This window comes from Chelmon rostratus, chromosome 2 (assembly GCF_017976325.1).
Source record: "Chelmon rostratus isolate fCheRos1 chromosome 2, fCheRos1.pri, whole genome shotgun sequence".
Lineage (NCBI taxonomy): Eukaryota > Metazoa > Chordata > Actinopteri > Chaetodontiformes > Chaetodontidae > Chelmon > Chelmon rostratus.
In genome coordinates, this window is record NC_055659.1 from 15,069,741 (window position 1) to 15,096,810 (window position 27,070).

At 41.4% G+C, this 27,070-nt stretch overlaps 2 protein-coding genes across 8 annotated transcripts in view; one reads left to right on the plus strand and one right to left on the minus strand.

Moving 5' to 3' along the window:
- Positions 1-12,340, minus strand: part of cadpsb (Ca2+-dependent activator protein for secretion b) — a 65,851-nt gene extending 53,511 nt beyond the window's left edge. For all 7 annotated transcript variants that reach the window (XM_041944610.1, XM_041944593.1, XM_041944602.1 and 4 more), the window contains exon 1: positions 12,008-12,340. In XM_041944610.1, the coding sequence (XP_041800544.1) occupies positions 12,008-12,340 (333 nt within the window). The remainder of the gene's footprint in view (positions 1-12,007) is intronic.
- A 9,312-nt stretch (positions 12,341-21,652) lies between these two features.
- Positions 21,653-25,880, plus strand: LOC121623044 (synaptoporin). Its single transcript, XM_041960171.1, has 5 exons — positions 21,653-21,676; positions 22,213-22,337; positions 24,903-25,101; positions 25,225-25,416; positions 25,503-25,880. Exons 1-5 carry the CDS (start codon positions 21,653-21,655, stop codon positions 25,878-25,880), a joined length of 918 nt encoding a protein of 305 aa, XP_041816105.1.
- The last annotated feature ends 1,190 nt before the right edge of the window (positions 25,881-27,070 follow it).

Sequence of the window (27,070 nt, forward strand, 5' to 3'; positions counted from 1 at the left end):
GCAGTATGAGCAATGTGAAATATATACTGAGGCAGGATATGGTCTGAGACGCTTTCTGCTGAAGGGCTGCCGGGCTTTTGAGAAAAGGTACAAAAACAGACTTGAACCAAGCTCACAAATGTTTTAGATCAAAGATACCACTTAAGCCACTAGACCTGAGGTCACACATACTGCAGCTTCCTTGAACACAACCTGCCATTGGTCCATAGCAACAGCTTTACTGCTAAGTGTCCAAAAGAAACATGACAAAACAGATCTCTGATCAGTTTTGTTGTCTTGTGTTGACAAGCTGTAATTAGAGATGAAACAATGAGCCTATTACTCAATTAGTTGATTGACAGATAATTAATCAGAGACTATTGATAAATGAGTCACTGTTTCAGTAATTTTTCAGGCCAAAGCTTACAGCCTCTCAAATGTGAAAATTTGATGGATTAAACTAAATAACTTTGGGTTTTGGTGAATAAAACAAGCATTTTGAAGACAACATTGTGAAATCTGGGAATTTTTCACTATTTTCTGACACAAATGGACAGAATCGAGAAATTAATTGACAATGGAAGTAGTCGTAACAGTGGCAGCCCTGGCTGTAATCCATGTGGCCAAAGACAGAGTGGCCTCTATTAACCTCACATATTAAGTTCGTATTCACATATAACTGTAGAAGAATCACTAAGATGTTACAATAAACTCCAGGAGATGGGGTATTGGCAGTCATCCAAACACTGGCAGAACACATTTATGTTTAACCTGAAGATTTTTCTATGAAAGGTCAAAGCTAATAATACTTTTGCTTCTGCTGACAGTTTCTCTGGGCCGATTTGACTTTATGTGACAACACAGCAAGCTGCAAACCCTGCGCGTGTGTTTATTTGGAGGGCTGACACTGAAGTACACAGCAGTAAACCAGGCGAAGAATAGGAAGGAAAAGAGTTCAGCTGCATAAAGTATTTATGACTTTCAGTTCAGCGTGCTCTTTATTTCATTGCTGATTGGAGAACTGCGCTGATTAGTAGCCAAGTTGATGGATGAGAGAAAATGCCTCCATTTTCATCAGACTCCCAAGACATACGTTCCTGCTTTACTCTTATTGATTCTCTCTCTGTGGCTCTTATCAAGATTGCAGTGTTACACGGTGATTCATTGGCTTGCAATGAAGTGGGCAGTGACATTAATCACCCTTCACATATCAATAGAGGGGATATGCACGTTGCATTGGCCTCATTCACAGTAACTTCATTACAGTTCGGAATGATTATGGATTTAAGTTTAGTTTTGACCATGTGGCTGATACAATATTTGAGTCACTGTAAAACATTTAATGACCTATGAATCTTTAATTAAAAAGCTGGTTTTATGATGAATTGTAAGTATTTTTTTGTTTAGGTCCCTTAAATTTCAGAGAACTACTTGAAATGGTCATTTTCCATGTCTTACTGTGTACTAAACTAATAAACAGATGATTTACCATGGAGGAAGAGTCTGTCGGCTTCAACTGAACATCCCTTCAAAGTATATGTATTCTACATCTTAAAGCCCATTGAGCCCCTAACACAGGTTCATAGATTTAAACCCCCTTAGGCACATGTCTTAAACTGAAAGCTGCCTTTAGTGAGTCTTCAGTGAACCAAAAAAGATTGTTTCTACATGCTGCTTTGTCAATATATGTTTGGTCCATCCGTTTTTTTTTTATTTGAATGGAATGCAGGAGAAATTCTATACAACTGGGACAAAAAATGCTGTGTTTACTCCACGTTTTCTGTGTAAATGAAAACTACTGCATCAAAAAAAGGAGGAATTACCTCTTTTTTTGAAGGAATTTTTGAATTGTTCCCGCCTCACAATCACTTCCTACAATGTAAAAGGGGGATTGAAGGGGATGAACAACACTGAGATCATGAGTCCAAGGAGCAAAACTCTGGTGACAGAGCTGAATGTTATAAGTTATAAGTTATAAATAATAATTATTAGGAATGCTTTATCTTCTCATCAGCTTGTCATTCAGCTTTGTCTGCTCATCTTTCTCTTTTTCCAGTGAAGGAAGCAAGTGAAAGATGAATAGAGGTCACGCTCAAATACTGCAAGCACTAAAGGGATTTAGAGGAGCAGCTCTTCTTTCTGCGTGTGTGTATGAATAGTATGCATTTGGTGTATACCTCTGTGTGTTTAAAAAGAAAAAACGACCAAGCCAGAATAACAACAGTTTACATAACACCTGTAATGCACCCTAATTGGATATAATAATTAAGATTCTATTCATACTTTACAGTATAATATCTCTTTGAAGTTTTCAATCAATGTGGCTTGTGAGGTGCACAACATATCAGCTGTCCTTGCAGCGCTGTGATGAGTGGAGTAATTAGCTAATTGAATGCAGTATATACTGTAGCTGGTGTAGCTCAGCGCAATGAAGCCTCTGCTGTGCTGACTCACGCGTCAGCACAAGTTACATAACATTGAAAAGTCAAATTGAGGTGCTTTCTGCAATCAAATTGCAGCAAGATACATTATATAGGCACTTTTTTAATGGTATGTACACTACCAGTTGATTAGGCAATCGGGCTAAAACATGCGACTTTATGTTGGATCTAGAGACTAAACATTAACGTTGTGATATATTATGTGGAGGACAAACTTGCATTAGATCAAATATGCAGAATGATGATGAAAGCAAACTAAATGTTCTTATTGTTTATAAATCTATTTGCTCAGCAGAGAGCTCCTACCAGTGCTGCTGTTGGTCTTCAGCAAACACAGCATCGTTGAATCCTCTTGCCAGACAAAGCATATTTCAGTCATGTTGCAGACGACACCAGCGGCTCACATCTGAGTAAACAGCAAACACCAAAACGAAAGCGAGCGCTGCGTGACAGCTGCACAAAATCTACCGGCAATGGGCCTCATCAAACAAAAAACACCAGCATCGTGTAGTGACTGTGGTCACAAAACTACAATTATACAAAGACAGATGCACAAGCTATTATCCCCAAACAGACTTGCTCACATAGATTTGTTCTGAAGGCCCACACACATACACACACAGCGTTGTGTGAGTAAATACCACTCCGCTGGGCTAGTAAACAGCCAGGTGTATACTCTGCAGACATGGGCTGACGCACGGCAAACAGGGATGAAACAGGGAAGCTCTGGCTCTGTATAACCAGTCTCCACACTGTTGTCATAGTCAGGAGCTGTGACACGGCTGATATATACAGCAGAACACTGTGTTCGCAACCAGCGAGGCCCCTTCTTGTAACAGTTATCCATTATCACACCACCAACTCACTGGCAGCAGCCGTCCAGCTCAGCTGGTTCCTCGTTATGCTCATTGAGTTACTGAGCAGAAAATAAGCCCTTAACCTCATATAACGTAAATGGTGTGGTCATGTGAGCATCCGCGGTGTAGAGAGGATAAAATCAATGGGACGGTTTGCATAAATTTAGTCCAAAACAGTTGAATCAATGCTGTCTAGCCTATAGCATTGCAAGAATCAAAGGGTTTGATTACTGGAAAACTGGTTGTTTATTCATTCTGTCCATATTTACTGATAGTACTGTAAATAAAGTAATTCAAATTCAACTTGCATCAATGACAATAATTATCAGAGCTTTTGCTGGGAATTGCTTTTTTTTTTAACTTTTCTTAAACTACACAATTAATTGATTAACAGTTGTCAACAGATAAACCGGTAATGAAAATAATTGTTAGTTGCAGTTCTGGCACATAGCATATAAACATGTATATATATATATACACATAATATTTTTCAGAAAATTTAAAGGAAATATCTGTGTCCTTTACTTTCTTAGAGAAAAAAACAGATATTTATCTTAGCTTTTTGATATGCAAGTCCAACCAATCACTGAGCTGTCTGTAGTTCAAACAGCGACAAAGGCCAAGCTTGAAAATAGCTCCATTACTGGCTGATTTTTTAACTGAATTAAACAAACACGTGACTCTTATAATAGAGATTTAACACATTATATTGTATTCATATTTTATCTCATGTGACTAGTTATGGTTCACATAAAAAGTACTGCAGCACTGCAATGCTAATCTTTATAATAGGGCAGCAGACTGAGAGTGGGTTAGCATCTCTGAAGCTGGTGTATTACTCTCATCAAGAATCTAAGACATGAATCCTTTCCTACCACTCTCCCGTTACTAAAAACTTCTCCCTCTTTTTTCCGTCTAGTGAATCTCTCTCTCCCACTCTGCTTTTCAAGCTGATTATCTCAGATCTTTATTTCTTTGTGCCAATCTGTTCGATGTTCAGAAAGGTTTGCCTTGTGTGTATTCATCAGTGGGAAATGGTTCAAGATGCAGTGAAAAAAGAGCACACAGACTCCACTAAACAGGATCTTTACTTCGGAGTTTAGTAACACTTTTGCAGACTGTAGACGAAAAGGAAAAGATGTGTACAAAATATTTCGTGGTTGAAACTGTACTGTTAGCATTGCACTTCTGTAACACTGTCGGACTCATGAAAAAATGTAAAAAACAAGCAAAGGTCAAAATTGATGCAGCGAAACCAGATATGTTGTATTTTTGTTTGCAACTTGATTGCTGAGAGTTTGATCAGGTCTGGTAAGATCCAAATCCACACCCCAAGTAATAACTTGTGCTGGGACGGGTTTAAAAAAGCAAATTTAGTTGAATGAAAAAAGGAGAGTTATGACCTTCCTACTTACTGTGAAGGCCAAACGGTAAAAATCAAGTCAAAACGTTAATTCACCTCTTCAGCTTTTGCATTTTTGTCTCTTCCCATCAATGTGGATCTAACATGATTATGTTGTCTTACTGGTGTATGGATGATAATGCTTCCTCTGTCGTTTTCCATCAATGACAGTGATCAAAGCCATGATTTCGAGCAAAAACCAGACGGAGCTTTAGTGTTTGACGGGAGGGGAGTGGTGGACTTACTGTTGTTCAGCAGCACAGGAACATGCGACAGGAGAGAGCGTATACCTGACATACAGCCTCGTGGCTTCTGTTTGTGATCTTTATGTGAGACAAAGAGGCAACGAGAGGTTCAACAGAGGAGCGCAGTAATGATCCTGCTATGGCTCTCACCTCCGCCGGCTCTCTTTAATGTGGAAAATCACCACTAATCTCTCTCTCTCTCTCTCTTTCTGTCTCTCTCTCTCCTCTTTGTCTTATTCCAGTCATGCCCTTGTGATTTTCCCTTTAAAGCAGTGTGTTTCATATGGTTCAATATAACCACACGCATTTGCACGGACACATTCTTGTGTCCTAAACTTCATCCGAATGCAAGACTCAAAAGAGGTTTCTAAAAGTGTGACGAAAATTCAGAGCTTTTCTTGTGCAGTGATTAGAACTTCCACACCTAATTATGACTTAGAATCTCATAATTATGAGAAAACTATCTTGTAATTATGAGAAACAAATTACAATTGCAGTGTAAGAAAAAAAGTGATTATAATAGCTTGAGAGGACAGAAACATGATGACACAACTAATTTCATCCTGATCTGCTTTGTTTTTTCTCTGCTCAGTTTGATGCACGGAGAAGGATTGTAGCGACCGAGTATCGTAAATGGTGTTATGATTAGCATGTCGAGACTGTACAGGCATGTTTGGGCGCTGAATTGTTCATGCATAAACACACAAAGTGCACTCTGATCTATCTGAGGCTGCAGTCCCCCAATCTCTGCAACAGATCTTTCAAACCTCAATATCTAAACTGTCGCAGGGTTAATGTAGGAGGGAAACGGGACCCCAGCTGTGTAATCCCAACACAATTCTGATGGAGTGGTCTGTAACTACCGGCAGCACTTTGATTATAGGCGAAGCAATGGTGATTAATCAATTAGTTGATTGATATAAAATTAATTGGCAACTATGTTTAAGTTGTTTGTCAAGCAAAAAAAACAACAAGAAATGTGAAGCCATCACCTTGAAGATGTGATGCTGATGTTTCCCATTCTGTTGACATTTTACAGACCACAATTTAATGATTGATTAAGAAAATAATGATCAGATTAATTGCAAATCAAAATAATGCAGCCGTATAATTTTGATCATTATTCTAATTGTAATAAAAGTGATAATAAATGGAATGTATGCCCTTGTTGCTTTAAGAATGAGTCATAAACTTAGCTTGTTAGAGAAAGATTCCATGTATGTTGTAAACACACTAATCTGGTTGCCATTTGCATTGCCAACCAGGGCTGCTAATGACTGATGTCCATTTTCAACAAACCAGCTTTCATTTTCCACTTTCCTTTATGAGTATGACTCATGAGCAGTATTGGGAGCAGGGATTAAATCTTATACAGCAATAAAAAAAAAATAGAATGGCAGGTCCTGCAGATTAATCTGCCTCAATCCATGCATACAGCACAAGGACACATTAACTGTCCTCAAACAGGCAATTCTGCCTCATGTCTAAGGATTGTGCCCTTCAGAAAACGGCTCCTGGTGTAGCACCAGGATTACAGCTATGCAAATATTACCAGTAGATACAGAACATTTGTCTGTCCGAATTTAGATGCGGCTTTGGGTGGCGTACAAGATTACATAGGCTCTGTGAAGACACATAGGTCTGACTATAATGAACAAGTACATAGGAGGGAGGAGAGAAACATCACTCTGTGAGGTGTTGCTTTCAAGCCTTATAAGGAAAACCTCATACATGATGCAGCCTTGAAACACAGAATATTGTACATTCACATGTAAACACTCGTCTGCGTAACATTTTTATTTCTGCAGCTGTTTGTGTCAGTGCACGATTGCCCTGCGTATCAATGCCAGGTCACGCGACTGAGCTGTTTAAATGCGCACGGAAAATATGAGCCATTTGATCCTGACTCTGATTGCAGCCTTCAAAGAAGCCACACCTTTGGGAAAAGACGTTGTTTTCATTCTACCGGATGAGATCATAGCCTTCCCTCCTGGTTATATGCAGACAGAGTAGATGTTTAATTTGTGAAGCTGTGATTTGTTACACGCGGCTGCACAGATTGCAGGTGAGGGGGTATTTCGCCCGCTGCTTTTCAGCTGTCACCCCTTTGGAATCCACTCTCATATCCTCACCATTAATGAACACCTTTAATCTCCGACATCAGTGTTGCTAAAATAAGCTAAAACATCAGACGACATTCCTCAGCAGAGGCCTTCACATGCTGATTGACGTGTTTTATTGTTAACTCAAAGCTTGACTTTCGCGCTGACTGCGGAGCTCCTTTTATTATCATGGATGTCTCTTTTCAGGCAGAACACCATTTAAAGATCTTACATAATAATGCAAATGATTTCAATGTCATACTTGCACTTTGCGTTAACCGCCACTCTCTTTTCATGAGCACAGTGAGCTCGGGCCGTTTCACCTCAGTCATCTGTGTATCTACGTGTTCGTTGCTCACGTATAATCTCGCTAAACGACTTCTGATTTCGCTCAAGGAAGACAGGAGCTGTAGGAGGCAATGACATTACACAATCTGGTGACATAAGAGACAAAGTGTATAGACATCACTATTTTTCACCCATGCAGTGCATCAAAATGTCAACTTTTAATGAAAATCCTTAGTGCACGTACACCCGTCTTATTAATTTTTCAGTGTTACTAATTTTACTTGTGTCTCTTCCAATGATGTCTTCTTCCTCTCTCCTTCAGCTCCTTCTTCTCGTTTCCATCCTCATGTCACTGTGTTATCTATGAGCCCAAATGCCACACTTACTTAAATCATTGTCATGTATTATATTATCATGCTCATCCACTGAACAAATGTATAGTCAGTCAGCAGGTCATGAAAGATTACATAATAATGTCCAAGCATGACTGCAGTGCCATGCTGTGATTGTCTATTTAAACATCCTGCTCAGCTCCACCACAGAGCTCATTTGAACACTTAGCTCTTTTCCTGGTGTCTAAATTGATGCACAATAATCCTCCACAGCCTCAACCTCGCCATTAACTTTTATTCACATTTAATTTTTGACTGACTGCTGCTTTCAGCACCATTCGTCCGGACACGCCATTGTTGCTCATTCTTCTTGCTTTCACCAACACAGACGGCGAATTAGCAGAGTTGACACTAGACGGCACGAACACCATCCTCATTTGGTGTAGACGGGTCTGCTCCAAATACAGCAAGTCATCATTAGGCACCACAGTTTTTTGCATTCATTACAAGACAATTATTCTGATTTAAGATCTGGAACATGACAGGAAACCCAGTCCATGTAAAACCAGTTCACAATGGGACACCCACAGTCCTCTGCCAGGCTCAGCAGCACGAAACATCAAAGCAGCAAACTTCATTCAAGTATCACTGATTTGCATTTCAGTCTACTTCACATTCACATCACAAAGCCTAGCTGCAGAATTTGCAGCTCCACTCCCTCACAGTATCAACAGCATACTGTATGGGATTAAAATGCTGAGCCAGGAGGCGCTCTATTAAATTAACCTGCTGGCAGAGGAGTTGATTGGGTCAGATTATCTTTGGGGGATCACACTTTCTAATTGAAAAAAGACGAAACCCAGGAGATCATTCAGTTCTGAAATACTCATTTACTGTGGGTGGCAAAAAGCATTTGGGTTTGATTAATCAAATTTAATCTTTAGCAGGCTAGCTGCTAATGTTTGTAAGCATAACATAGTTTTTTCAGCTGTGCTTATTGCCTAATAGGACTAAGAGTCCACAGCCATGCTGAAACTGTGTGGCTGCACTTACGTAGGTGCAGCAGTGCTGTGAGCTAATGTTTACATCAGCATGCTAACTCTGAGTGTCCATGCTAACACACTGATGTTTAGCGGCTGTAGTGTTCACCATCTTAGTTTAGCATGTTAGCATGCTAACATTTACAAATTAGCGCTACACAAAAGCTACAGCTGAGGCTGATTTGAATGGCATTAGTTTTGCAAGTATTTGCAAGCATTTGACAAACTAAACTTTGGACCTGATGATGCGTTAGATGAAAAGTCAGAGATTAGAAAAGTGATGTGAAATCATCCTGAGGGAGCCATGAATGTCTCTACCAAATTGCATGACAATCCATCAAAAAGTTGCTGAGAGATTTCACTCAAAACCACAAATGTGAACCTCATAATAGCACTTGAGGAAAAACAAGAGGATCTCCAAAGTCATTACGATCCATCTGGGAACTGTGAACGTCTGTGCAAAGTTTTATGGCAACCCATCAACTAAATGTTGAGATATTTCACTGGGTAAGAGAAAACTTTGAACAGCTGGTGGCGTTAGTTGAAGTCAGGGGTTCACCAAAGTCAATAGGCTTCATCCTCTGGGGACCATGAACGTTTCTACGAAATTTCATGCCAATCCATCAAGTTATATGTTCAGATAGTTCAGTCTGGACTAAAGTGGTGATCTGACATCACCGTCAATACCAAAATAACATAAAATGTCTTTCTGAATTTCTAAATTCATTATTACAATAAAAATTGTCATTTCAGTTTGTTGCCATCATGTCCTTGACTTGTGAATTCTCCTTTATTTTTAATTCCACTGTAAACACAATTTAGGCAGCTTATTGCCATTACATCCAGGAGGATTTTTACAATCCACAACATCCATAAATTGCACTAGATCTGCCAGTAGCCTCAATAACTTACAACACATTTGGGGAGGGGGCCGGCCAATTAGTCTTGCGTGCAAACACACGTGCCGCCAGTAAAATATGCACATACACTCAACCAACATTTGAAGAGCGGCAGCCTCCAAACCGCAGCTCGTGGAGACGTCTTTCAGACGGAATGAGAAAACATTTCCTTCGCCCCTCAAAAAGGAAGCAGCTGCCTGCTCCTGCCCAATATTGTGTTACCCTTTCACAAGGTTACAGCGAGACATTTTCAAGAAGCAGCAGTGGAGCTTGCATACTCTGCAGCCTGGCCTGTTTCTCTGCGATAGCCCATCACTGCTGTTTGTGTGCCAGAGCTTCTAATAACGGATTATCATGGAGCTGCTCCACATGTTTCACTGAGGCCTTTAAGTCTTTTCATTGCAAAAATTGCCTCATCATATTTCTGTGACTAATCTATAATAGCCAAAATTGTAATAGGCTACATATTAGATTGTGTAGCCATCACTGTGAGAAATGTCTTTAATAAATCACTGTTTATGGACGTCTGAGGAGCACACATTAAAAAGGGGAATTTAGAGAGAAAACACTGGAGCGCTGATGAATATTCTTTCTTCAGTTAAGTGTATTTTGTCACATTAATTTCTTTTTAACCACATGGGACAGAAATGCAATTAAATGGTGGTGAAATGCCATGACGCTGTAAATGCACAGGACTGTCAGAAAGTAATCGACTCACATTTAAGTGCTCTGTGTTGTGAAATGTTACTCTGTAGTGAATTATCATCTTCCGTCGCAAATAAGCCAGTTAAATGTGTTAAAAAAAACACACGATTTTGCTGTCATTTAATTTTGCACAAGGTGTGTAATTCCTCTGAAGGGACTGGTTTAAGCCAAAGGATGCAAATTTGGACCAAATCAAAGCCTAGCGGCAGACTGTAGGCAGGCAGACACACTTTGATTTCCTGGTCTGACAGCAAGCATCGGATTGCTTGTCCAGATATTCACTCACCCACAGCAGAGCACTGTGGCCGCCTGAGCTACCAGATCTGAAAGTGCATTAGTGAGCGTGCATTAGACTATCAGTAACCTACGCTGAACGGGACTACAAACAAACAAATAGATGGAAACACTGTGGTTTATGCCACCCACATGCAATTGTGCATGAGTCAGCAGAAAATTCAGACCATATGGCTTCAACTGTGTCCAGCAGAATACAAATTGTCTGCAGGTTGAACAAAAACAACAATCACAAGAGCAATGTCCACGCTGTTGTTTACGCTTCCTCGCTTAAGTGATGCCCAGCCATCGATTAACTGGGCTGAATGGATGGCCGGCAGGTACTGAATGCAACTTCACGGCTTGTGAAGAGAGCAGCAAGAAACTGCTCCTGCAGGCCTGCTGATGATGGGTGCCTTCACAGTGTCAAGGTAAACCGACACAAAACGTGTTGATCACTTGCATCTAAAGCCGCATTTCTTAATTCATGACAGAAAGCTCACATCACAGCCTGGAAGTGCAAATCGCAGATGACCTATTTCTGGTGTGACAGACAAATGCACAAAAGGACAATAAACTGGGGCCAACCAGCAATTCAACCTTCCTTTGGTACAGTAGGGCCTGTGCATGGTGACTTTGCCAGTAAGGACACCATGACCCAAAACTGGCTTCAACATCAATGGAGCATCACAGCAGCAACGTGAAACCAGGATGAGGGCCTTGTCCCTTACAGTACCTGGCATTAATCTCATAATACTGACCCCCTATTGCAAATCGTGGAGCAAATTGAATGTGTGGACACTGAAAAATTCTCGGGAAATTAATTTACTGTAACCCGTCGGGAGGAGCCAGGCTCGCCTGCAGAGGAGAAAGGCTATTAAGCAACCCTCCTCAAGAGGTCCGTGCCTAAAAGTCACCTTGGGAGGCCAAATTGAGGGGATGAGTGATGGCGCAAACGGGTCGGAATTGAGCATCCGCCAGGACATGGAGCCACATACGGCTGCATGTGTGGTGGAAAGCGGGACCTGCAGCTCGACAAGGACAACGACGCCGTCCCGTTTTTCGATCGCCATCCACCATCGCTCGAACGCCCTTTCGGTGAATGGGCTCTGCCGGGATTGATCTGAGCCGGGAGCGCGTGTACGGAGGCGACACGGGCTGCACACGGTCTGCAGCTCTGCAGCACCATGCGTCCCTCCACCACCCGGAGCTCGGAGCTGGTTTTTTTGAGCGCTCGCCGTCATGCTCCGAGGATCTCAACATTTTGCGTCAAAAGCACAAACACCGGGACCGTGCTGTGCCACCGGACGGGCCTAGCGGCCAGAAGCCCCTCTGTGTTCTCGCTACCTTATGTAGGTCATCAATGACAACATCTGCGATGTGCAAGGAGGCATTTCGTCAGCGCGTGGTTATTAATTATGCCAGTGCAGCCGAGGGCCCTTACCTTCTGCTGTCGCCTTGCCATATCTGTGGGCTGTTTTGCATTGAATGGGTAAGCGACGCACCGCATCACAAAAACATACAACTGCAGCTTCTTCTTGCGCTCTTCCTCGTCCCTCTGCAGCTTCTCCAGGTCCTCCTTCTCCTCGCTGGCGGCTGACGGGCTCGGGCTGGTCGGACGGGCGCTGCTGCGGCTGCTGCTGGGCGCTAGTCCACCCGAGCTCTCGCTGGTCCTGCTCGGAGAGATGCGGGATCCGGCCTGGGGTGCCATCGCCTCTTTGCTCTCCTCCTCCACTATCCCGTCAGATTCCTCCTCGCTGGACGACGGGTCTAGCATCTTGCTCTAGAGGTGACGCGTCCCTACAGATACCCTGACCTACTCAAGGAGGTTGTTAATGTAGCTCCCGATGATGGCTGCGCCGTTGTTTTATCCGTGGCTAGGTTTCATGTAGAATATGCCCGAAGTCGAGACAGGGATAGGCCCTGATTGGTACTCGCTCGCTGAGAGATGTCAGCAGTACGAGTGATGCTGAAGGAGGTTTTAGTCTGCTTCCCACTGAGCTTTCTCCGCCTGCGCCGAGCGCTCGTCGGTGCCTACGTAGTTTCTGTATTTTATTGGCCAGTCACCGCTGCGGATGTGAGAGGGGGGAGGTGAGAAGGGAGCAGAGGGGAGGGGCAGGGGAGTGTAGTGTACAGATGAGGGGAAGGAGAGCGGCTTTTTCCTTTCTCTCTCTCTCGGTGAAATCGGGCGATGGCCTCTCCCTGCCCGGCAGGCGACGGGGAGCTGGCCGCGGTCCTGAACGCAGAATCGGAACAGAGAGCGCAGGACGCGCCCTTACCCGTCCTGTCTCCCATCCGGGCGTGCTGCTGCGCTACACCTAAGATGGCTGCCACAGGATTTCTCTGATATTGTCACTGAAATGGGGAACATTATTCAGCTGATGGGCTGCGCGCAGGATGCAGATTGTCAGAGCAGGGTCGCCCCGCACCGTGCGTCGGTGAAGGGTGGGGTAGCCATAAAGTCTCAGCTGCTCGCTCTCTGTCTGCTGGCTCCCGGTCGGGAAATTGATTGTTGCAGCATGTGCTGGTATCTCGTCAGGAGATTGCGCGGCGCTGCAGACGCACAGGCTGCACATCTAATAAATACATACTTATTAATCAAGCTGAACAGAAGGATCAGTCAAGTGTTGATGCAGCACCCCCATGAATTACGGTGTATCACACTTAAACATGATATGAGGCGACAGTGTTTATGATTTTCTTTCTCACCGTGGTATAACGCGGTCACGTGACCTTTCACATCCTTTCATTGCAGCCTACAAATAAAAGGAGGTCCCTCACAATGAAACGCTGCAACTGGGCCACACAAACACAGACACACACACACACACAGGACACAAGGTTTTTACAACTCATTTTGTACATTTGCTTGTGAGGACAGTGATTGGTAACATTTTTCCCTTTAATTTTATCGCATTACACAATCCCGAAAGCTCCAGAACATAAATGTGCATTAAATATTCTGGGTTAGACCAGTATTATTCGTATCTTTGGCCTTAACGAGATAAAGCTGGTGTTATAAGATGGTATTCACCAACCGACATGACAGAGAAATTGTACTGAAAATGCAAAGACGACTTTGACAGCAGCTCTTTTGAGAAAAATTAATATGGCACAACTCACCGATGTGGAACACATGATTGAGGAACACATGTATTACTATTAAGAGACCACACATTTCAGAAGATGTCACCAACTGCATCACCTCGAAAACCTGAACGCTCAAAGTAACGACACATGATAAAAAGAATGCAGACTCAACATAGTGTAGTTGAACTGATAATTATACCTCCCCCTGCTGATGGGATTTTTTGTGAAAAATGGAGGCAGTCTGAGTGTCTGCTCCTGACTGGATTATTCTTAACTCTGGTATCTCCTTCTTTTCTCCTTTTTAGCCCTTTTTGGCCTTATATGCCTGTTTGAAGGAGTAACAGGAGTAAATCATAAAATAAATGATGGATGACTTAGATTTTGCTGCTTTGGTTTCACTACCGCACTGTCATGGCTTACTGCATGGACGGATTTGAATGTGTTACAGGGCCCCAGGGCTAAAATGTGCTTTTGACCCCCCCACACTTATTACACAGGGTGGTAGGTGGGTTAGATCCCATTAAATCCAGTGCACACACCAGACTATAAAGGCATCTTCAAGTAAACCCAGAGACCAACTGGAATCACACTACCTGACCCATGTTTTCCATTTACATTAGTTTGAACTCATTTAATTAAACACAGCTTAATGTAGTGTTATGCATTATGTGAGCACAATGTAAACTAAAATAATGAATGTCTTAAAAATGGATTTTGACACAGGGCCCAAAACCTTTAAAAATGTCATCCTTTACAATTCATTCTGGTGGAAACCATTTCATCTTTATTATATTTTAAGGTTTATGGCAAGGTTTATTGTTATTTTCCCTCCAAACTCATGCCTTCCTATTGCTTGCCCCCCCCCCCCCCCCCCCCCCTTGCCCTTACATTATGTTCGCCTCCCTGGCCATCATGGTGCTTACAGTGGCAGCACACCCATGACAGCCTTTATATTGTGAACTCAGCATGCACAGAGGATGAGCAGGCCTACCTACTTCACCTCCTGGATGAAATTGAATCTGACAGCTGGACTGACTAGCTGCTGCTCCACATGTGCCATACTCATCTGACCAGCAAATTCCCTGCAGGTAACCATGCTTTCAAGGACTCCTCATCACCGGTTTTGCTCTAGTGGGTCTCCTCTTGCCCTGATTTGGCAGTAGTCCCTCAGTAGTTTTGACTCACACAGCTTGCCCTTGTGGGGTCCCAGCATGAGGCTTGCCTGTGTTCCCCGTAGTCCTCAGCTCGTTAGATCGTCAACAGGCCACGGCCTATTCCTAATGGGTGAGGCAGTTAGTAGAGTGACACCCCTCCGTTTTCTGCGACTGCACACTTCAGATCCTTTGGTCCGGCACTAACGTCAGCAATGCAACTCTCCAAACCTTTTAAACATTAATAATTGACTGATGTTCTCTGCCCTGCTTCCTACTTCAACCAGAGTGTGTACACATTAAATGTTGATGTTCTTCAGACCACAAAGGGAAGCATGGAAAAATAAAATACATGTTCTGTTGGGCAACAGCAGCTTTGGTTTTAAGAAGACCATCTATACCTACATTTGCTGTAAATTTTTATTGTCAGACTAATGTTCACAAAATTTTGAACAATCTCACCACAACACCCAGTTAGTAGCTATTCCAGAGCTTTTGATCATCAATCCATCTTCATCAGCAGACAGAGTTCACCCAGTTGAGGTTCAAAGCTCAATCCTGATGAAGAAGGCTGTTCCAGAGCTTCAAAAGCTCCAGAACAGCTGCTAAAAAGACGACTGCTGTTTCCAGGCATGAACTTTGTACCGTAGGTGTTAGGCCAACATGGGCAAGAGGTCCTTAAACCTGCAATAACAGATTTTTTTGGTAATTTGCATGCAGTAGAATCAATGGACTGTAAACAACATGGGTGTAGTTTCCGTGACGCAACCCATTGGTTTCTGAAGAGCTATTGGGAAGTTCAGTCACTGTGGCTCCAGCCGATGGCATCTTGGCAGTGCCTTATTCCAGCTAATCCAAAAATGGGCAAAGAGGTGGAGCGTGGGTGGAGCAGAGGCGAGCCAAATGAAGTCTGCTGAAACCTGCAAATTATTAAGCATAACTTTAAGGCTTAGAATAATTTGGATAAGTGAGTTCTATAAAGATTCACCCCCGCACCCCCGTTGTCATGGAAGGGGGAATTAGCTACAGGGACTAAAACTGTTTTTTGTTTCAGGCTGTAAACATGTTTGTTTCTGCTGTAAACTTGGACATTTTAATCTGGGGGTCTATGGGAATTGACTTGCTTTTGGAGCCTCAAGTGGCCATTCGAGGAACTGCAGTGTTTGGCACTTGGGCGTTGGCTTCATTTTTCAGCACCAAAGGTTTCCGCCTGGTAGAAACAAGTACCAGGGACCAGGAGAAACGGAGTTTTGTTCCTCTGTGTGCTCTACTGAACTGATAATAAAGTCTCTCTTGTCTTATATAGCAAACTTGTTAGCAAACAGTTGCCTATTTAGACAGGCAGCAGAAAAGGAACGACATAATAACTCATTTGGAGTCACAGTTGTGTTCACCCCACAAATGTAAGTCCAAGATTCACTCTGTTTTTAGCTCTGTTTTGGTCTCCACTAACTCCTGAGGGAAAATTTTGGCTCTTTATCTATGAAATGCTCAAGTATGTTCACCAGCTAACAGTGCAGTCAGTTTTTTGAACGACTGAAAACACAGATGAGAGCGATGAGAGTGAAGCAAACTGCAAAATCAAGCCTGGAGAACCAAAACAATGAGCCGAAAGACACTAAAACACTCCACAGAGCTGAGAGAATGGTCAACTGCATGATAATTCTTTGTGGGTTTGTCACTTTCAGGCAACAAGTTTCACATACAAATAGCCATGTGATCAGTTAATACTGAAATATTGAAAATACATATAGCTACTTAAAAGTGCTTTTGAACATCATTCCATTTCCATGACAACTGGGCAAAATCCATCTGCTGGTGAGATTATTTTCTCAATTGATGTTGAAAAGATGAATTTCAGTGTTCATAAAATTCCAGGTTATGTCACTTAATAAAAGCTCACATGATATTTAGTCACACAAACACTTCTCGACTTTATGTATATTCACAAATGCTGTATCAGCATATCTGTCAAATAAACGTTAATGGAAAAAAAAGTGATTCCCTGTTGGATCGGTTCAGCCTGGAGAAATAAACTGACTCCTCAGTGAGATCTACCTCTAGATCTACATCTACTATGATCAGCAGAGATGAGATGAATCTTTTGAACTTCCTTTGACCCTACACTAGATATCCATTATTAATTGTAGCCACGCTCTACGGGGAACTGCCTCACTTTATCATCACACCTGATGCCTGTCTGAGCATCATCTCAACCCATTAATTCGGCCTCTAAGCAATTTGAGACGATGAAGAATGCAAGGGTCAACCGAAAAAAGTGAGTTTTGCACTTTGATGTGCTCCTGCATGCGTCTTCTGCACACTGTCATGCGGGTGCCTTTGGAGAGCTGACACAGGCAGCGTATGTAAAGCTCGCAGTGACGCACCAGACACAGCTGAAACATCACAGAGTAGCTGCATGATAATATATTCACGACGTCTCTTTATGGTTCCTGCAGTTCAACATATGCACAGAGCTTGTTTATTTTGTTCAGTATATGTTCTTAAAGAGTGACAGGGAGAGTGGGAGATGTGAAATGTGTGATTATTTATGCAGAAACAAATTCGTCTTGTGCACTGAAGTTTGTATTATTCACCTCTGTATTTTTTAGGTATCATCTTAGTGTTTAGTCACCAGTCAGGAGCTCTAGGTTCATTTTAAAACAGGGTTTGTCAGAGTGAAAGTGACACACACACACACACACACACACACACAAACACACTGAGGCTCGGAGCTTCTCTGGAGTTAGCTGAGGAGCTCTTTGAAATATTTAAATGCTGGGAGCGTTTTTAATGCGAGATTGATGGAATAGGGTCAGTGTCAGCACTGCTGCAGCTACTATAGCCGTCTCAGAGAGGGCTTCACACCCAGCAAATACCCTATGATGACGCTCAACATTTCCACCAAGAATGTGTCTACATCCTGAAGCTATGCACTGTAACATATGTTTTTTTTTTTTTAATGTGAAATTGACTGGCTATATATGGATTGCAGAGGAGTGGAATGCATAACAGTTTAAAATGGAGATAATTGGCTTGTAAGGAGTAAGGAGCAGCCCGTTTGGAAGAAATTACCAATCTGTACAAATCCTTTTATATAACACGGTCTCTCGTGTGTTTTTTTTTCCGAGCACAAAAATAGAAAAAGAAATTCTGATATTTTCATGTCCCTCTTTGACATTAATCTTAATGTGGGATCCCAGCAGGTCCAGAACAACCAATTTAGTCTTTTGTTTCATTTGTTTTTCATTTCTCTTGACATCCTTTTATGTAGGAATACATTGTTTCCTACTCACTTACATAATAGTTTCCCTTTTCTTTCCTTAACAGCAAAAAATACAGATGGAATGAACTGTGCTCACTTTTATAGATTATTTGCACAGTTTCAGGTTTCAGGCTACACTGGAATGATTTTTCCACAACAAACATATGTTGCATACACTCAGCCCTAATTATGGGGCTTGAATCTTTGCATGGTCTAGATTTGCTGCAGGCCAAAGGTGGTCCTCTGCAAGAAAAAAAACACTACATCATCTCGTTGGACAGTCCATTTCTTTAGTGAGCACTGAATGTGTCTCTGCTCAGGATAAGTGGAGGCCTCATGAAAACCACCAGATTTATGCTTGTCTCTTCCTCCCACAGTTTTCAGGGTAGAGAGGGGAGATGTTGCCAGAAAAAGAGTCATTAATAATGCAGCGAGAGGCTGGAGCCTCACCACTTTAACATGACGAAAAAAAAATCCCTACGGCTGTTGGACAGCACAATCTTTTCATCAGCTGGACTATACGATTTATCCAACCAGTGCACAGAGCAGTTAGTGGGTTGAGATGCATTCAGCTTATTGCACATACCAGAGACACAACCATCAACTGGATTTTAGAGAAAGAAGAACGATCAAATTCAGTGAAAATGTGGGAAGAGCTCATCACTGCAGCTTCAGAGATTTTCCTCTCAGTCAGTATAGCTCAGTACTGTCCCCTGCTGGCTGAATAATAAGCCTAACCGTGTGATTACATGAGCAATATAACCAGTTTGCTGAAATACCTTGTGCAGCATGCACGGTGTGAGCACAATATCAACTAAAATAATACAGCTCTTTAAACAAAATTTTGACATAGGGCTGCTCTACAAGTCATGGCCACAAATGCACCTCATAATAGGGCCTGCCTCAGGTGATATTGAATCTCAGTGATGCTTAGTAATTGCTGTTATTCAAAATACAACAAAACAGTTATTGAATATTTGAATATGAATCGATGTACATGCATCTCCTCAGCTCCAGTAACCTTATTTAAAAAAAAAGAAATTGGATTCGTCATCATCAGGTCTAAAGCTAATTTGTCCTGTTTCTTTCAGCTGCGGATTACAAAAAACTCCAAATCAGACTGTTCTTATCATTGGCCAAACTGGACAGACGGCTTCAATGTCCTCATCTGTTCTCATCCAGACGACTGCATCAGCTTCTATTTTTAATGCTCCTGTCAGAGTCCTCTCCAGCACAGGGTTTCTCACATCCAGAACTGATGTCAAGAGATTACTAAACGCAGTGTTGAGCCTGGCATCTTGGTACCTTTCAAATGCTTTCACCTCATATCAGCCAAAAAGCAGCCAGTGACCTCTTGGCACAGACTTCTTCTGTTTGCTTTTCAGTGTAGACCGAAAATGCGATCAGTCATTTTGCCATGAAAAGCCTGCCAGAGGGAGTGAATCAATCCAAGTCACTTTCTTTAAAAAAAAAAAAAAACTTCCCAAAACACACTTCTGATGACTTTTTTCAGCCACTGATTTTCATGTTTTAAATCTTAAATTGGCTGCTTCAACTTTCCAGTGGCCCCTTTACTTCTACTTATACTCCAGTAATTCATAAAGTATATCAAGATATTTCTAATTTGCATTCTCGTTAGTGTTGAACATACAGCAGCTTGACATTACAGCCTGTATTAACCTGGACAGATACCTTATTTTATTTCATTTTCACCTCACAAGAGTATATCACACATAAAATAGAGCTGGATGACATACAGTAATGATTAGTGTGCATCCGGCAGTTGTTATATTTTACAAAGTTGTTCAACTAACCAGTGTCTTAGACATTTATTTAGGCCTATGTGATGTGATACTCTCCTTCTACTCTGATCATTATTATGTTGTTTTGCATTGTTTTACTTTTAATCTTGCAATTTCTTCTTTATTTTACTGTAAATCCAGTATTTTTATTGCTGCTTTTATCCTATATTGCTGCCCCCATTATGTCTTTAAGTAACACTTTGTTTATGAAGGAACTCTATGAAAATGTTTATCATTATCATTTTAAAGTGCACATCATCCAGTGATGTGGTGATAGCTGCGGCTATTGTGCAGCACTTTAAAGGAGTGTGAGCGTCACCTTGATCCTTGTTTAAAAATAAATCTGCAGTACAGATCTGGTGCCAAAAGAGGTCAGCAGAGTCCTTTTAAACAGCCTGACTGTCAGTGGTTCATTAGAAAATAAAATGAAATGTGATTCAAGTATCCCAATGATTACAATGCAAATGCACATTAAGCATTGATTAACTACTATTTCAATGACACTAATAAATGTTGTTTTGGAGATATCATGTTGTCTGATCCTAAAACCATGTCCCTGATTAGATCCCAACATCACTTGTGCAAAGCTTGGAACACTTCTAATGCTTAAGTGTGATTATTCATCAGACCATAGTATGATAAATACATCTCAAGCATGTTTTTTGTCCATTCTTAGTGATGAAGCTGATGAATAAGAGCACGTCTTTGAGCTGCCAGATAGTTATGAGTTTTACAGTGTTACTCTAATTTTCTTGAGGTTTTCATCATTCAGCTTCACGTGTTAAATCACATTAAATGAACGAATATTGTAAACTTAATCCACTGAAGAAGGTCATGACCTTTTTGTACAGAAGTGTAGAAGGACACACTTTTTTTTTTTTTTTTTTTTCAACCACAGTGAGGAAATAGGTTGGTCTAATCCATTCAAATAAATTCCATGAATTACCCACAAAACCACACATGAATTCAGGAACAATGACTTTTCCGCATTTCCACAGCAAATCATCAATTTAGGAAAGCTGAGCAACTGCAGTCATAAGCAAACATCATGTGTTTCTCTTATTGGTTGGATTAGGATGACGAGCAACCCTGGGATGAAAAATCTAAATGTATAACATCTCATCACTTTCAAATCTGGCACTGTAACACAAGCAGAAAGGTTTAGTTCAACTCTATTAAGACACAGCTGAAGCTCACGTCCAGGAACATAGCTGATATGCTGAAGTCATCCAGTGGAACCATGTTTCTGCAAAACATCATATAAACACCAGGCCTGTTTTCAGCCCTCTGACGGTGCATTTTTCACACAGACCAATGCATTTTTAAACAGTTTATCTAACTTAATCGACATGAGGAATTTCCCAGTGCCCACAAAGGAACACCTAATCCTCCAGTTTATCTAAAGAGGTCCAAATTTGTAGCCATGATAATCGTGACCCAATGATGCATTTCTATTTGTTGCATGTTTCTGATGAAGCTTGTGTAGAAAAAAGATTTTTTGAGAGCAGCACCTTTATTCTTATTACAATAACAGGGAAAAAGTTATTTGCACACATTCACACCATTATTATACGTATTTACAGTTTATTGCGGCTTTTTGGAAAAAATGAAGAGGTACGGACAACCTCAGACTCCTCCCTGGGGAAGATCACGCCTGTCAGCCCTCCCCTCCACTGGAAAGAGTCTGTCTCTTGTTCCTGTCTACATCAGTGGCATTTCAAACCTGATGACAAAAGCTGTCATCGCTTTGTGGACTTGGACTTGAGATCTGTGATTTTTAAATGTGTATGGTTATATTCGCCCCGGTAAGTGTCATTTCTCTCGTCTTGTCAGCCTTCGTTTATCTGTGCATTTTGGCTACAGTGATTCCTGCTTCTGTCCACTTGTAGTGCACACCACAGTGCATGAATTACAGTATCTCGTGTGATCTCAATGTTGATCCGTTTATGGTCTGCAGAGTGAAAAATGACTTGATGAAATGTCCGCCTGCTGGTTTAGCGTCAGTGCAGTTTGTGCCAAAGTAAAGAAAAATCTATTCGAAGTAGCTGACACAGAGTGAATATCTCATTCTTCATATGCACATCCTGCTTTTGAGCAGTGGAGATGAAAAGAGCAAGAGACTCCAGACTTTGTGTTGCATCCTCAGATTGAATCTCACTGTACCGCTGTGGCCACCTCCAGCGCACAGTGAGCAGCTCTGTTAGTTGTCTTCCGACCTTTGAATTATTCAGGTTTTGTTTTCAAGCCAATTATAAGTCTTGATAATCAGTCCTGTGATTTATTGATGTGGATGCATTATGCAGTATTATGGTCCTTTTATGACTATTTACTGTTTTCATAGATTTTTGCCATCTGTGCTTTTGCAACATGTGGAGGATACTATGGTCATCTCCAGGTTAAAGTGGACTGTGCAGACAGGCGGCAGAGTAACCTCAGCATCAACATTAATTTTGGCTATCCTTTCAGGTAAAGTAGTTGTTTGTGCTTCCTTTTGCAAACGTCCACCTTGTGTTTCACATGCCAAACGTCTGAAACTGAAAACTTTCATGATATATATATTCATTTCCCATATTATTTTTACTTTTGATTATTACCTTTGAGCTCAATAGGTAATCATACAAATACCTAAAGAAGAAATATAAATTGTTCATGACATTTGATTTCATCTTTCATGATTTGGTTTAGATGAATTTATGTCATTTTAAATTGAGAATTAACAGGCTACTTGACAAGGATTTTATTGGACACCTAAACCAGTCCCTTTTGAGACTAACCAGACATAGTGAATAGTGCGTAGGGACCATCTCTGCAGGAAACTGGTCAGACATAAAAAAAGAAAAAAAAGATCCAAAAGCTGCACAGCTCCACTCCATCATGTTGTCAGGCTCAGCAGAGAGGGGCTGTTCTCCTTCTCCCAATATAACAACAGGAGGCTAAGAAGAAAGCCAGCTCAATTTAAGAATCACTGCATCGTTAGACAAAACTGTACCTGGAGTCGTGTCAGCTTTAACCTCAGGTGGCATCTTGTGATGTTACAGCTCTTCATCGCTACACTTCTCTTTGCAGCATGTACCTGCCGCAACTTGATGTAACTGATGAGATGATGAGCAGCAGAAAATGTCATCTTTTTTTGCCCCTGTTTGATTTTGACTCCTGCAGACCTGAATGGGGCCGTCTGGGTTTGTACTGAGATATTTGGAGGATGAGAAAAGAGGGACTATTTGTCAGCCTTGTTGCTATTTTGAGTGAACGAAGAAAGTGTGCGGAGTTATAATAAAACATCATTAAGATTTCAGGGTGAATGTTAGGATGGATTATAATAGACTAAAGAGTATTTTTACAGATGATGTAAACCTAATTATCCTCCTTGTTTCACTGGTCTCCATTTCCATTTCATCTGGATGCTGAATGGTATGTGTGTGTCTGTGGTTGTGGTGGTGAGCTCGTGGTGCAGCAGTGTGGCAGAGTCAGTGTCAGTGACGGCCGAGATGTGTCTAATTAACAGTTCAGCAGACTTGACACTGGTGTCTTTGTGTCAGTTCAGCGGGACCCTCTCTAGTCATGTATAAATAGCACAAGAACCCAAATTTCTTCCAACAGAATTTTAGTAGTTTTCAATTCCTCTGAAATGTTATACATGTTCTAATGTAATAAACATTTTAAATGGAGCTTTCATGTTTTGAGTCAAACATTGTCTCTACAGTTTTTGTGTGTGTGTGCGTGTGTGCATGTGTGTGTGCATGGACATGTATTAGTCATGCTGTGGGGACACCCCTTTCTTATGAGGACATTCTGTCCCCATAATGTAAACCATTAAGTTTTAGAGTTTTTTTTTTTAAGACTTGGTTTAAGGTTAGGATAAGACTCCAGGAAATGAATGAAAGTCAATGTAGTGTCCTCTAAAGTGATGGAAACGTGTGTGTTTGTGTGTGTGTGTGTGTGTGTGTGTGTGTGTGTACTATGTGTGGACAATTGTATTAATGACATTGTGGGGACATAAGTCTGTCACATTGTGGGGGACTAGTCTTCTTCTAGTCTTTTGGGTGAAGACTTGGGTTAAGGTCAGGTTAAGGGTTCGGGCAAATCAATGTAAGTCTGTAATGTCCCTAAAAGTGATGGAAGCAGGACTGTGTGTGTGTGTGTGTGTGTGTGTGTGTGTGAGAGAGAGAGAGAGAGAGAGAGAGAGAGAGAGTTGCACATTGATTGATAAGAAAATGAGACAATGACTAATGCCTTAAGTATTTTTAGATGCAGCTAAATATATGCCCTGCAGCATCCTTATTTTATGACAACGATAAAAGTAGCATCCTCAAATTGTTGCTTAACTCTCTGCAAAATAACATCCTTTGCCACAGTGTGCTCAACTGAATTAGCAGGTAAGTTCACAAATTACAAACAAAACTACAGTTTGAAAAAAATTGTGCCCTACTCCATCATGTGGGGACCAAACCTTCCCCATACCTATAATTAAGTCAATGTTGTCACGGTGACACAGTAATTGCAATTCTCCCTTGAGTCACACAGAATGTTGGAAATGATCTAAGACTGAAAGAAAATATAAGGCTCTGCGCACCACGTGCCCACCGAGTTCATAATTCATAGAAAACAATGTTAATAAAATGGTCGGGAAAACCCTGCCATCGAATGTCATGACCCAATGTGTGCAGGGAAAAATGAAATTGGTTCCCTCATAGTGACATTTTCTGTCTTTGCCACAGTTTGAGAAGCTGCTTCACACTCCAGATGTTGCTTCTTTTGCCGCATAGACAAGCCAAAACACACATCTGCTGAGTTTTTTCACCGGCAGCGCCTTTCTCCAAAAATCTTGTGGAATCTGTCCCTCTGTGTGCAACACCGCGTCCACAGAAGTCTCACGGGAAAGAAAACGCAGGCTTATTTCCAATAAAGCACAGCGAGGCTTCTCAGCTGCGTATCCAATATGTTTTTTTGGAGCTTGAACTCCTTTTTTTTAACCAGTTAATGAAAGTGCTCTCAGAGTGCCAGTGAATAATTCCTCTTTCTGTCTTGTAGATTACAAGAAGTGCATTTCAAGGCTCCCTTGTGTGACGCGAAGAGGGAGGAGGTTATTTTCCTGGATGGCGACTTTTCCTCAGCTGCTCAGTTCTTCCTCACTGTGGGTGTTTTCGCTTTCTTGTACTCTCTGCTGGCAACCATCGTCTATGTCTTCTACCAGAACAAATACCTGAAGAACAACAGAGGCCCGCTCGTGGTCAGTGAGTTTATACCCTCAGCAAACACTCGACACAAAGTCTAAGCATGAATTATGTTTGTGTGACGCAAAATGCACGCTTCCGTCCTTCATGTTTCCTCTCTACTCTTCTGTCCTGAGCAGGATTTTCTTGTCACCATCATCTTCTCCTTCATGTGGCTGGTCAGCAGTTGTTGTTGGGCCAAAGCTCTCTCTGATATCAAGGCGGCCACAAACCCAACGCAGGTGCTTCTGCTAATCTCCGCCTGCAGAGCTCAGGAGAACAAGTGCACAGTCACCCAGGAGCCTCTCTGGTCGCGCCTGAATACATCTGCGGTAAGCGTTCAGTCGACAAACGAAGCGCAGAGATGCACAACTGGACAAAACAAGCTGTTTACTCCTGCCCCTTCTTCTGTCTCCAGGTTTTCGGTTTTGTAAATGTCGTCCTCTGGGTTGGAAACATCTGGTTTGTCTTCAAAGAGACAGGCTGGTACAAGACAGGTCAGAGATATCCGACAAGGAGTGCTTCTGGGAAACGTGCCAGTGAAATGCGACAGCGGCTCTACAGCGAGAGCAGCTTCGACCAGCCGGAGGAGAGTTTTGGTCCGCAGCCCTCCAGACAGGACAGTTACAGTCAGTCGAAAGGGGATTTTGGTCAGCAGGTCCACAAGCAAAGTAGCTTCAACCAGTCGCAAGTAGGCTTGAGCTTACCACATGCGTATCTCGGCAAACCGGTCATTTACGACAGGGAGAATAAAGTGGCTTCTCAAGGGCCAATGATATTTGTCAATGAGATGTGATTTTGCCCTTGTTTAATAAACAATAAACAAACTATAAATTCATGAATACGTGATTATTAACTTAAGATAAAATGAAATCACTGATGGTCATGGATAAACTGGTGTGCATCTGTTGTACCTTGAAATGAAGAAATCTGAAGTCATTACTGCATTAATCTACTATGTTTTTGTTGGTTTGTTGGTTTGTTTTCATTTATTCTGCAAGCTGACCTTTGGCAGTCAGCAGATATGGCTGTGGGCTTTTTGCTCTGCGCATCTCAAAGAATCACTCGGCAGTCAAACTGAGTGGTCAATGCAATTAAAACAATGAAAAATAACAAAAAACCATAAGGTGATGGAATATCTGTGGTCACCTCTGGTGTTACTCCACCATAAGGGCACAAATCATCACCCATTCACACATCACAAACCAGTATTCAGATGTTAATCATACTGAATCAATGATAAATGAAATACTGAAGCAACATAAACAACAGCATGAGGCCATCAAAACAAATTTCATGACGCTGGACAGAACTGACCATCTTTAACAGAGATTCTAACATAACTGCTCACGTTAGCTTATACATCTTAAACCTACAGGACATTTGAGATTACATTTATTATAAGCATTGTCTGATACAAAGTATTTATTACATAGGAGATAATGATGAATGTACAAACAAATGATTTTTTTTTTGATTCTCTTGTTTTTGAGAATTTGGGAAGTTTTGAACCCCAGAAATCCATTAAAATAACATTTCAAAGAATAAATGAGCATATGTAGCTGCTTTAACAGGGTGTTTGGACTTGATATTAAACTACTTTCTCCTGATTTATTATGTTTTTCTTTAGGTTGAAGAAGCCAGTGACTATAATGTACAGCATACATTACATGCATTTTGCCCTGTATTGTATGTTGGAATATGGATATGAAGGAAGATGTGCAGCATGAGTTCAGAAATGTACTGTATATAACCAATGCGCTCTAGTTCTTGCTCTAAATATTTAATGTTTGATTGTATAATTTATTCCCTTTATCATTACTGATGTATTTCCTGATATTATAATCAATGTGGCCCTCCAGTGTCTCTGTTTGCCCTTTCTTTTTTTAAATTAATGACTTTAAATGGTTAATTAATGTTGTTTCAGTGGAACTTGAATGTGTTATTATTTTTGCAATTATTTTGTGTGTAGATGTTTTCACATTG